The sequence below is a fragment of the Myxine glutinosa genome, chromosome 7 (genome assembly GCF_964187855.1).
Source record: "Myxine glutinosa chromosome 7, kmMyxGlut1.1, whole genome shotgun sequence".
Lineage (NCBI taxonomy): Eukaryota > Metazoa > Chordata > Myxini > Myxiniformes > Myxinidae > Myxine > Myxine glutinosa.
The window spans coordinates 36,635,181-36,648,341 of NC_136267.1; the positions used below are offsets into that span (position 1 = coordinate 36,635,181).

At 49.4% G+C, this 13,161-nt stretch overlaps 1 protein-coding gene across 6 annotated transcripts in view; it reads right to left on the reverse strand.

Annotated features, from left to right (window-relative positions):
- The window catches only part of LOC137417215 (uncharacterized), a 90,862-nt gene that overhangs the window by 52,618 nt on the left and 25,083 nt on the right, over positions 1–13,161 (reverse strand). For all 6 annotated transcript variants that reach the window (XM_078781490.1, XM_068103039.2, XM_078781489.1 and 3 more), the window contains 2 exons: positions 3,841–3,935; positions 2,959–3,087 (listed from right to left, as the gene is read on the reverse strand). In XM_078781490.1, the coding sequence (XP_078637616.1) occupies positions 2,959–3,087; positions 3,841–3,935 (224 nt within the window). The remainder of the gene's footprint in view (positions 1–2,958; positions 3,088–3,840; positions 3,936–13,161) is intronic.

Below are 13,161 nucleotides of genomic sequence, written 5' to 3' on the forward strand. Positions count from 1 at the left end.
GGTCTCAAAGCTGCGGTGGCCTCAAAGCTGCGGTGGTCTCAAAGCTGCATCTCCCGCATCTCCTGCATCTGACGCATCTCTCCAAAAGGCTTGCGTGGGCGCTTTTATAACGCGCTCTGAGATCAATGCGCACCATGCCCGTGATGGTATCTCACCAGCCCTGATTGGCTGGTGGGGGCTCGCTGGCTCCACCTTCCGATGACGAGGGACGGGCAACGCCCTTGTTCGTGGGCTTGACCGCGTGCGTAATGGAGTCTTGGGGTAAAGGTGGTGCCAATAACCGCACCCAAAGTTACTGGCACTTCGAAGATGCCATGGGGGTGTCGGAGGGATCCTATCTTATTTAAATTCGGTGCAATGCAGTGTCAATTAATGGGAGACAGAGCCTTATACTGACATAGAATAAAGAAATAACTATAGAAAGGTTCGATTGTGGCCTACGTGCTTGTACATGGACTAGCTACGGTGCACTCATTTCAATTAACAGCCAATTAAAGGGGAAATGTACATAGGAAATTTTAATACTAAATTTACAAAGTGAAGGTTCTAAAAACCGTAACAATATACATATATATATATATATATATATATATATATATATATATATATATATATATATACATATATATATATACATATATATATATATATATATATATACATATATATATACAATATATATATATATTGTTACGGTTTTTAGAACCTTCACTAGTAAATTTTAGTAAATGTTTTATAAATGTTCCCCTGTAAATATCCCCATCAATTGGCTTGTTAAAGATCGCACCCTAGTTAGTCCATGTACAACACGTAGTGAACCATAGGACCTCTCCGTAGTTATTTCCTTATTATGTGTTTCAGTTAAGGATCTGTTCCCAGTAGTTGAATCTGCGTTGCATTATTCAAATAAGATAGGCCCCTTTCAATTTCCCCAATCGCCTCAACCGCGTCTCCGCAAAGTAACGGTTGAGCAGCGTTCGCTGCTCCTTGCCTTGATGCGGTTGTTCGCCCCAAACCGCCATTAGCCATGCAGTCAAGCCGAGGAAGGAGGGGGCGGAGCCGCCAGAACAAGGTGTGGCATGTCGACTCGTCATCGGAGGTGGAGTCAGCAAGCCCTTACCGACCAACCAGGGCTGGCGAGGTACCATCGCGGGCGTGGCTCTATGAAGCGCGCATTGATTCCAACGCACGTAATATAAGTGCGAGCGCGAAGCCTTTTGAGAGAGAGACGTGATCCGGCAGATGAGGGAGGTACCAGGCGAGCATACCGCTGGATCGTGAGGCAGAAGAGTGGGTCCGTGACGGCGACAACAATACAGTAGTCAATTGACATTGTCCGACCATGTGTGAAACCGAATACGTGAAGCTGCCGCTGGCTGTTCGCTTCCAGCCCGGAGCGTGGACCTGGAGCGGACCTCCTTGCTGTGCCTCTACCCGAACCTTCCAGCCCTGCTGTCCCACTTTGACCCTTCTCCTTCGTCCAGTCATTCCTGCCTGCTATTCCCCTTTCGTGTAAGTCTGTTTGTCTGTCTGGGGCGTTGATAATATAAGACTGCTTAAGGCTGCCCTGTGTCTTCTTCTTCTTCACTGTATATTACTTTCGTTTCCTCTTCTTTGGTTTTGGTTTTGTAAATAGTTAATAAATGTCTGGTATTCCTTACTTTGGTTTCTTCTTTCCCCCGATCGCTTTAGTCCCTTCTTTCGATTGAGTACCTGTGGCACGATTCGGCCAACCGCAATAGCAATTTAGTCTTTTGTTAATGGCTCGAGCTGCGGATTGCTAAGGCAAATACCATCTTGTCCATGGTTCGAGCGGTACTTGTCTCCCTGTTTTGCAGAGGGATTGGTAAAGGTATTCGGGAGAACAGCTTGACCAATAACCCTGACCAATTTCACCCCGCAAAAGAGCGTTATAAGTACCAGGACCAGAGACGGTCAGCTTAACAGGCCAAGGGGATTAACCCCCACCCCCTCCCCCGCCTTGCTAAGGGGAGTGCCGTCTCTGAGATCCGTAACAATATATATATATATATAATTTTTGTGTGTGTGTGTGTGTGTGTGTGTGCAAAGACAATGCCATTACAAACAAACATCTTGATTTTGTAATTTTAAAAATAATGTAAATTTTTTACAATTGCAAATAAAAATGTAAATAAAAATTATCAATTTTGTAATTTAAAACAAACAAACAAACATCCTGATTTTGTAATTTTAAAAAATCAATTTAAATTTTTTACAATTTTTGTAATTTGTAAATAAAAATGTAAATAAAAATTATAATTTTTGTAATAAAAAAAAAACATCCTGATTTTGTAATTTAAAAAAAGCAATTTAAAATTTTTACAATTTTTGGAATTTGTAAATAAAAATGTAAATAAAAATTACAATTTTTGTAATAAAAAAATCCTGATTTTGTAATTTAAAAAAATCCATTAAAAATGTTTACAATTTTTGTAATTTGTAAATAAAAATGTAAATAAAAATTACAATTTTTGTAATAAAAAAATCCTGATTTTGTAATAAAAAATCAATTTAAAATTTTTACAATTTTTGTAATTTGTAAATAAAAATGTAAATAAAAATTACAATTTTTGTAATAAAAAAATCCTGATTTTGTAATAAAAAATCAATTTAATATTTTTACAATTTTTGTGATTTGTAAATAAAAATGTAAATAAGAATTACAATTTTTGTAATTTAAAAACAAACAAACATACATCCTGATTTTGTAATTATTAAAAAATCAACCAAACTCCTGAATTTGTCTCATCATTTGTCAGACATCCATACTTTACCACGATGTGTTTTTACTTTTGATAAACGTTACAGTTTCTAAATATTTTTTGCCGTTACTGCTACGATCCAGGAAAAAGCAATCCGTGCCTAAAACTTCCTTTACTTCCATGTGTATAGATTGTTTTCCTTTCCGAGTACAAATATAAAGCTTATTCTACTTACATCAGTGTATATATCACTTTCTTTGTGAATACCCTGAGGCTGCGTATTGGTCTCTCGGCCTCTGTGGCATTGTTGCAATCCCAGCTGTTCTTTCTTCTTCGCTTTATTCATCAGGCAATACAAAGCCACCTGGACACAGCACGTACATAACACATGTAGAGCACTTGACAAATATCGGCCTATTTGTAAAAACACAACACTTACCATCCATCACCTTCACACCAGTCTAGCATGAGAGTTTCACCCTGTGAAGTTCAGCATCTTTTGTAAAGAAAGGCACATGACGGAAATACCTGTTACAATCAAAGGGTGTAGGTATTTAGGATGGTCCATTGAACAAATTACCATCTTAACCCGTGTCTCATGATGCCGATGGGGATACGGATTCAGATCTTATAGGATCTTATAGGATTAGGCCTGTAGTAATATACAATGTGTATGCGACTGTCTATTATTCTATTGTCCAGTAATGTCTTTATCCGTCATGTTATTCAAGGTGTGATTGGCATTTCGGTGAAAAAAAATTACGTGTACTTGGTGTAGGCCTGGCAGGATAGCTTAGAGCCTGGAGGTATGTACACATGTTAACATTTTCATGATGCCTATCATGTAGAGTAAGCGAGATATCTCCGCCACACTGACGAAATAACAAATTCCTGCCATCTTCAGTCGAACGCCAGGCCTAGCCATCCAGTTCGTGAGATGCTTGGGGCAAAAAAAACAAAAACCCCAGCCTACTCCACAACGTCGTAATAATTGGGGCCGTTAAAGGAGCAGCGGAAGTAGTACATCATTGGCAGTGTAATTGTACTTGCAAAAGCTATATAATTAAGAGGGGAGAGGACTGCTATGTGGCAATGATTAATCCAGCCATGTACTCACAAAGGCAACAAGAAGTAGTACAAGCAAGAGGGTCGCACTCATGAGGCCAAGCAGAGCCTTTCCCCAGACTGGGATATCAGAATCTTGAGCAGCAGCTGCTCAACACAGAGGACGACAGTAAACAGTTAGACTTGTTTATGCACTCAGTCTTACTCTTTCTCTGATCCGATCGTAATGATAATGTACAGTAATCACCACTTTGTATTGTATTGTATGCGTTTTAATATTGTTACGGTTCCGCCGGTCCGGGTCGCGAGGGGGTTGGAAGGTGTTGACCCACTTCCCGACCTATGACCCTGAAGCTGAAGAGCTTCAGATAACTTCGCGGCATTACAGGTTGCTAAGCAACCGCAGATGTCGTCTAGGTAGGGTCTTCGTGTCCCAATCCCATGTTATCTACCCGGTAAATTAATCACAACAGAGAAGGACTGTGTTTCCCAGTGCTCCACAATTACCAATCACAATGGTCGAGTGATACCGTGAGTGGAACGCTAGCTAGTACTAACCATAACAAAACCGCGGGGCAGAACTCCCATTCACTCTTTACACAGTCTATCTAACAATTGGAGGAAGGGATGATTGAGCAGGTTGGAAAGAGTTTCTAAAAGATTTGGCAAAGGACACATATTTACAGGCAAAAGCAGGTATTATTTACAAAGTAAAAACAGGTCACAAAGAAAGATCTTACCCCTAACCCCCCTTAGTCAATCATGTTATCATGAATCTACACACACAGGTGCCTCAATCATTCCAGGAGAAGTAAAGAAGAAAGGTTGATAGACAGAGAAGCGAAATATATGGGGTATGGTGTCCATCCCTGGCCTCAACTGTACATGAGCCGGATGGCTCACATGGTGTGTGTGGTGCAGGTAAGTGAGAAGTACAGTTGGGAGGTGCGGTGTATGCTGGTGCCTGACATGCGAGTTCTGAAAAGAACGGCTGTGGTGGACTCAGTTGACACTCCGCAAACCCATGTCGAGTCAATGAGGTGTGTGCGCTGGAAGGTGCAATGGTATAGGATGCGTGTGCAAGATGTGTGGGTAGAGAAGTCAGTTCTGGAGAGAATCACTGTTAACCCTTTTTATGCTTGAGAGTTTGTGGTTGGTTCTACAAGCATAAAAACTATCGAAATCTCATGGCATCTGTCCGTGGGGAGGTGCTGACCATGCCTGGGAGCCCGAGTCTCTGCGCTCCGTTCAGTTGCTGCTCTGCGCCCGTCCCACTGTGTTCTCAAGCTTCGTCCCATTGCATTCCCCAGGGGTGGAGCTTGGCGTGGTTTACCTCGATGCTGCTCTCAAACTAGCTGACCTCTCAAACAAACTCCACTCGAGTTTCTCTCTCCTCTAGTCAGAACTGGACTCAATTCAACTCTGAACTGTTCCACCAGAGATTTTAATACCCTCACTTCTGTCACCTCTCACGTCCGCTTTTCGAGATCCAACTACTCCGATTGGCTGGGGCTGTGTGGGATGTGATAGGCGGGGCTGCTGGTATAACTCTGGAAATGCTGGAGGTTTGGCTGTGTGACGATACGAATGCTGGCGGTTTGGTGGTGTGGCGATAAGAACGCTGGCGGTTTGGCGATAAGAACACTGGCGGTGTGGCGATAAGAACACTGGCGATGTGGCGATAAGAACGCTGGCGGTGTGGCAATAAGAACTCTGGCGGTTTGGCGGTGTGGCCATAAGAACACTGGCGGTGTGTCGATAAGAACGCTGGCGTTGTGGCGATAAGAACGCTGGCGGTGTGGCGATAAGAACACTGGCGGTGTGGCGATAAGAATGCTGGCGGTTTGGCAGTGTAGCGATAATAACGCTGGCGATTTGGCGGTTTGGCGGTGTGGCGATAAGAACACTGGCAGCTTGGCGGTGTGGCAATACGAACGCTGGCAGTGTAGCAATAAGAACGCTGGTGGTGTGGCAATAAGAATGCTGGCGGTGTGGCAATAAGAACGCTGGTGGTTTGGCGGTGTGGCGATAAGACACTGGCAGTGTGGCGATAAGAATGTTGTCAATGTGGCCATAAGAACGCTGGCAGTGTGGCGATAAGAACGCTGGCGGTTTGGCGATAAGAACGCTGGCGGTGTGGCGATAAGAACACTGGTGATGTGGCAATAAGAACACTGGCGGTGTGGCGATAAGAACGCTGGCGCTGTGGCAATAAGAACACTGGTGATGTGGCAATAAGAACGCTGGCGGTGTGGCGATAAGAACACTGGCAGTGTGGCGATAAGAACACTGGCGGTGTGGCAATAAGAACGCTGGTGGTTTGTTGGTGTGGTGAAAAGAACGCTGCTGGTGTGGCGACAATAACGCCGGTGGTGTGGCGATAAGAACGCTGGCGGTGTGGTGATAAGAACGCTGTCAATGTGGCGATAAGAACACTGGTGGTGTGGCAATAAGAACGTTAGCGGTTTGGCGGTGTGGCGATAAGAACACTGGCGGTGTGGCGATAAGAACACTGTCAATGTGGCGATAAGAACGTTGGCGGTGTGGCGATAAGAACGCTGGCGGTGTGGCAATAAGAACGCTGGTGGTTTGTCGGTGTGGCGATAAGAACGTTGGTGGTTTGGAGATAAGAACGCTGTCAATGTGGCGATAAGAACGTTGCCGGTGTGGCGATAAGAACGCTGGCGGTGTGGCAATAAGAACGCTGGTGGTTTGTCAGTGTGGCGATAAGAATGCTGCTGGTGTGGCGATAAGAACGCCGGTGGTGTGGCGATAAGAACGCTGGTGGTGTGGCGATAAGAACGCTGTCAATGTGGCAATAAGAACACTGGTGGTGTGGCGATAAGAACGCTGGCGGTGTGGCAATAAGAACGCTGGTGGTTTGTCGGTGTGGCGATAAGAACGTTGGTGGTGTGGTGATAAGAACGCTGGGGGTGTGGCAATAAGAACGCTGGTGGTTTGGCGGTGTGGCGATAAGAACGCTGGCGGTGTGGCAATAAGAACGCTGGTGGTTTGGCGGTGTGGCGATAAGAACGCTGGCGGTGTAGCAATAAGAACGCTGGTGGTTTGTCGGTGTGGCGATAAGAACGTTGGCGGTGAGGTGATAAGAACGCTGGTGGTTTGTCGGTGTGGCGATAAGAATGTTGCTAGTGTGGCGACAAGAACGCCGGTGGTGTGGCGATAAGAACGCTGGCGGTTTGGCGATAAGAACGCTGGCGGTGTGGCGATAAGAATGTTGGCGGAGTGGCAATAAGAATGCTGGTGGTGTGGCAATAAGAACGCTGGCGGTGTGGCGATAAGAACGTTGGCGGAGTGGCAATAAGAATGCTGGTGGTGTGGCAATAAGAACGCTGGCGGTGTGGCAATAAGATCGCTGGCGGTTTGGCGATAAGAACGTTGGCGGTGTGGCAATAAGAACGCTGGCGGTTTGGCGATAAGAACGTTGGCGGAGTGGCAATAAGAATGCTGGTGGTGTGGCAATAAGAACGCTGGCGGTGTGGCAATAAGAACGCTGGCGGTTTGGCGATAAGAACGTTGGCGGTGTAGCAATAAGAACGCTGGTGGTTTGTCGGTGTGGCGATAAGAACGTTGGCGGTGAGGTGATAAGAACGCTGGCGGTTTGGCGATAAGAACGCTGGCGGTTTGGCGATAAGAACGCTGGCGGTTTGGCGATAAGAACGCTGGCGGTGTGGCAATAAGAACGCTGGCGGTTTGGCGATAAGAACGTTGGCGGAGTGGCAATAAGAATGCTGGTGGTGTGGCAATAAGAACGCTGGCGGTGTGGCAATAAGAACGCTGGCGGTGTGGCAATAAGAATGCTGGTGGTGTGGCAATAAAAACGCTGGTGGTTCGTCGTTGTGGCGATAAGAACGCTGGCGGTGTGGCGATAAGAACGCTGGCGGTGTGGCGATAAGAACGCTGGCGGTGTGGCGATAAGAACGTTGGCGGTGTGGCGATAAGAACGTTGGCGGAGTGGCAATAAGAATGCTGGTGGTGTGGCAATAAGAACGCTGGCGGTGTGGCAATAAGATCGCTGGCGGTTTGGCGATAAGAACGTTGGCGGTGTGGCAATAAGAACGCTGGCGGTTTGGCGATAAGAACGTTGGCGGAGTGGCAATAAGAATGCTGGTGGTGTGGCAATAAGAACGCTGGCGGTGTGGCAATAAGAACGCTGGCGGTTTGGCGATAAGAACGTTGGCGGTGTAGCAATAAGAACGCTGGTGGTTTGTCGGTGTGGCGATAAGAACGTTGGCGGTGAGGTGATAAGAACGCTGGCGGTTTGGCGATAAGAACGCTGGCGGTTTGGCGATAAGAACGCTGGCGGTTTGGCGATAAGAACGCTGGCGGTGTGGCAATAAGAACGCTGGCGGTTTGGCGATAAGAACGTTGGCGGAGTGGCAATAAGAATGCTGGTGGTGTGGCAATAAGAACGCTGGCGGTGTGGCAATAATAACGCTGGCGGTGTGGCAATAAGAATGCTGGTGGTGTGGCAATAAGAACGCTGGTGGTTTGGCGGTATGGCGATAAGAACGCTGGCGGTGTGGCAATAAAAACGCTGGTGGTTTGTCGTTGTGGTGATAAGAACGTTGGCGGTGTGGCGATAAGAACGCTGGCGGTGTGGCAATAAGAACGCTGGCGGTGTGGCAATAAGAACGCTGGTGGTTCGTCGTTGTGGCGATAAGAACGCTGGCGGTGTGGCGATAAGAACGCTGGCGGTGTGGCGATAAGAACGCTGGCGGTGTGGCGATAAGAACGTTGGCGGTGTGGCGATAAGAACGCTGGTGGTTCGTCGGTGTGGCGATAAGAACGTTGGCGGTGTGGCAATAAGAACGCTGGTGGTTCGTCGTTGTGGCGATAAGAACGCTGGCGGTGTGGCGATAAGAACGCTGGCGGTGTGGCGATAAGAACGCTGGCGGTGTGGCGATAAGAACGCTGGTGGTTTGTCGTTGTGGTGATAAGAACGTTGGCGGTGTGGCGATAAGAACGCTGGCGGTGTGGCAATAATAACGCTGGCGGTGTGGCAATAAGAACGCTGGTGGTTCGTCGTTGTGGCGATAAGAACGCTGGCGGTGTGGCGATAAGAACGCTGGCGGTGTGGCGATAATAACGCTGGCGGTGTGGCGATAAGAACGTTGGCGGTGTGGCGATAAGAACGCTGGTGGTTCGTCGGTGTGGCGATAAGAACGCTGGCGGTGTGGCGATAAGAACGCTGGCGGTGTGGCGATAAGAACGCTGGTGGTGTGGCGATAAGAACGTTGGCGGTGTGGCGATAAGAACGTTGGCGGAGTGGCAATAAGAATGCTGGTGGTGTGGCAATAAGAACGCTGGCGGTGTGGCAATAAGATCGCTGGCGGTTTGGCGATAAGAACGTTGACGGTGTGGCAATAAGAACGCTGGCGGTTTGGCGATAAGAACGTTGGCGGAGTGGCAATAAGAACGTTGGCGGTGTGGCGATAAGAACGTTGGCAGAGTGGCAATAAGAACGTTGGCGGTGTGGCAATAAGAACGTTGGCGGTGTGGCAATAAGAACGCTGGCGGTTTGGCGATAAGAACGTTGGCGGAGTGGCAATAAGAACGCTGGCGGTTTGGCGATAAGAACGTTGGCGGAGTGGCAATAAGAACGTTGGCGGTGTGGCGATAAGAACGTTGGCGGAGTGGCAATAAGAACGTTGGCGGTGTGGCAATAAGAACGTTGGCGGAGTGGCAATAAGATCGCTGGCGGTTTGGCGATAAGAACGTTGGCGGTGTGGCAATAAGAACGCTGGCGGTTTGGCGATAAGAACGTTGGCGGAGTGGCAATAAGAATGCTGGTGGTGTGGCAATAAGAACGCTGGCGGTGTGGCAATAAGAACGCTGGCGGTTTGGCGATAAGAACGTTGGCAGTGTAGCAATAAGAACGCTGGTGGTTTGTCGGTGTGGCGATAAGAACGTTGGCGGTTTGGCGATAAGAACGCTGGCGGTTTGGCGATAAGAACGCTGGCGGTTTGGCGATAAGAACGCTGGCGGTTTGGCGATAAGAACGCTGGCGGTGTGGCAATAAGAACGCTGGCGGTTTGGCGATAAGAACGTTGGCGGAGTGGCAATAAGAATGCTGGTGGTGTGGCAATAAGAACGCTGGCGGTGTGGCAATAATAACGCTGGCGGTGTGGCAATAAGAATGCTGGTGGTGTGGCAATAAGAACGCTGGTGGTTTGGCGGTATGGCGATAAGAACGCTGGCGGTGTGGCAATAAAAACGCTAGTGGTTTGTCGTTGTGGTGATAAGAACGTTGGCGGTGTGGCGATAAGAACGCTGGCGGTGTGGCAATAAGAACGCTGGCGGTGTGGCAATAAGAACGCTGGTGGTTCGTCGTTGTGGCGATAAGAACGCTGGCGGTGTGGCGATAAGAACGCTGGCGGTGTGGCGATAAGAACGCTGGCGGTGTGGCGATAAGAACGCTGGCGGTGTGGCGATAAGAACGCTGGCGGTGTGGCGATAAGAACGTTGGCGGTGTGGCGATAAGAACGCTGGTGGTTCGTCGGTGTGGCGATAAGAACGTTGGCGGTGTGGCAATAAGAACGCTGGTGGTTCGTCGTTGTGGCGATAAGAACGCTGGCGGTGTGGCGATAAGAACGCTGGCGGTGTGGCGATAAGAACGCTGGTGGTTTGTCGTTGTGGTGATAAGAACGTTGGCGGTGTGGCGATAAGAACGCTGGCGGTGTGGCAATAAGAACGCTGGCGGTGTGGCAATAAGAACGCTGGTGGTTCGTCGGTGTGGCGATAAGAACGTTGGCGGTGTGGCGATAAGAACGTTGGCGGTGTGGTGATAAGAACGCTGGTGGTTCGTCGGTGTGGCGATAAGAACGTTGGCGGTGTGGCGATAAGAACGCTGGCGGTGTGGTGATTAGAACGCTGGCGGTGTGGCGATAAGAACGTTGGCGGTGTGGCGATAAGAACGCTGGCGGTGTGGTGATTAGAACGTTGGCGGTGTGGCGATAAGAACGCTGGCGGTGTGGTGATTAGAACGTTGGCGGTGTGGCGATAAGAACGCTGGCGGTGTGGTGATTAGAACGCTGGCGGTGTGGCGATAAGAACGTTGGCGGTGTGGCGATAAGAACGCTGGCGGTGTGGTGATTAGAACGCTGGCGGTGTGGCGATAAGAACGTTGGCGGTGTGGCGATAAGAACGCTGGCGGTGTGGCAATAATAACGCTGGCGGTGTGGCAATAAGAACGCTGGTGGTTCGTCGTTGTGGCGATAAGAACGCTGGCGGTGTGGCGATAAGAACGCTGGCGGTGTGGCGATAATAACGCTGGCGGTGTGGCGATAAGAACGTTGGCGGTGTGGCGATAAGAACGCTGGTGGTTCGTCGGTGTGGCGATAAGAACGCTGGCGGTGTGGCGATAAGAACGCTGGCGGTGTGGCGATAAGAACGCTGGTGGTGTGGCGATAAGAACGTTGGCGGTGTGGCGATAAGAACGTTGGCGGAGTGGCAATAAGAATGCTGGTGGTGTGGCAATAAGAACGCTGGCGGTGTGGCAATAAGATCGCTGGCGGTTTGGCGATAAGAACGTTGACGGTGTGGCAATAAGAACGCTGGCGGTTTGGCGATAAGAACGTTGGCGGAGTGGCAATAAGAACGTTGGCGGTGTGGCGATAAGAACGTTGGCAGAGTGGCAATAAGAACGTTGGCGGTGTGGCAATAAGAACGTTGGCGGTGTGGCAATAAGAACGCTGGCGGTTTGGCGATAAGAACGTTGGCGGAGTGGCAATAAGAACGCTGGCGGTTTGGCGATAAGAACGTTGGCGGAGTGGCAATAAGAACGTTGGCGGTGTGGCGATAAGAACGTTGGCGGAGTGGCAATAAGAACGTTGGCGGTGTGGCAATAAGAACGTTGGCGGAGTGGCAATAAGATCGCTGGCGGTTTGGCGATAAGAACGTTGGCGGTGTGGCAATAAGAACGCTGGCGGTTTGGCGATAAGAACGTTGGCGGAGTGGCAATAAGAATGCTGGTGGTGTGGCAATAAGAACGCTGGCGGTGTGGCAATAAGAACGCTGGCGGTGTGGCAATAAGAACGCTGGCGGTGTGGCAATAAGAACGCTGGCGGTTTGGCGATAAGAACGTTGGCAGTGTAGCAATAAGAACGCTGGTGGTTTGTCGGTGTGGCGATAAGAACGTTGGCGGTTTGGCGATAAGAACGCTGGCGGTTTGGCGATAAGAACGCTGGCGGTTTGGCGATAAGAACGCTGGCGGTTTGGCGATAAGAACGCTGGCGGTGTGGCAATAAGAACGCTGGCGGTTTGGCGATAAGAACGTTGGCGGAGTGGCAATAAGAATGCTGGTGGTGTGGCAATAAGAACGCTGGCGGTGTGGCAATAATAACGCTGGCGGTGTGGCAATAAGAATGCTGGTGGTGTGGCAATAAGAACGCTGGTGGTTTGGCGGTATGGCGATAAGAACGCTGGCGGTGTGGCAATAAAAACGCTAGTGGTTTGTCGTTGTGGTGATAAGAACGTTGGCGGTGTGGCGATAAGAACGCTGGCGGTGTGGCAATAAGAACGCTGGCGGTGTGGCAATAAGAACGCTGGTGGTTCGTCGTTGTGGCGATAAGAACGCTGGCGGTGTGGCGATAACAACGCTGGCGGTGTGGCGATAAGAACGCTGGCGGTGTGGCGATAAGAACGCTGGCGGTGTGGCGATAAGAACGCTGGCGGTGTGGCGATAAGAACGTTGGCGGTGTGGCGATAAGAACGCTGGTGGTTCGTCGGTGTGGCGATAAGAACGTTGGCGGTGTGGCAATAAGAACGCTGGTGGTTCGTCGTTGTGGCGATAAGAACGCTGGCGGTGTGGCGATAAGAACGCTGGCGGTGTGGCGATAAGAACGCTGGTGGTTTGTCGTTGTGGTGATAAGAACGTTGGCGGTGTGGCGATAAGAACGCTGGCGGTGTGGCAATAAGAACGCTGGCGGTGTGGCAATAAGAACGCTGGTGGTTCGTCGGTGTGGCGATAAGAACGTTGGCGGTGTGGCGATAAGAACGTTGGCGGTGTGGCGATAAGAACGCTGGTGGTTCGTCGGTGTGGCGATAAGAACGTTGGCGGTGTGGCGATAAGAACGCTGGCGGTGTGGTGATTAGAACGCTGGCGGTGTGGCGATAAGAACGTTGGCGGTGTGGCGATAAGAACGCTGGCGGTGTGGTGATTAGAACGTTGGCGGTGTGGCGATAAGAACGCTGGCGGTGTGGTGATTAGAACGTTGGCGGTGTGGCGATAAGAACGCTGGCGGTGTGGTGATTAGAACGCTGGCGGTGTGGCGATAAGAACGTTGGCGGTGTGGCGATAAGAACGCTGGCGGTGTGGTGATTAGAACGCTGGCGGTGTGGCAATAAGAACGCT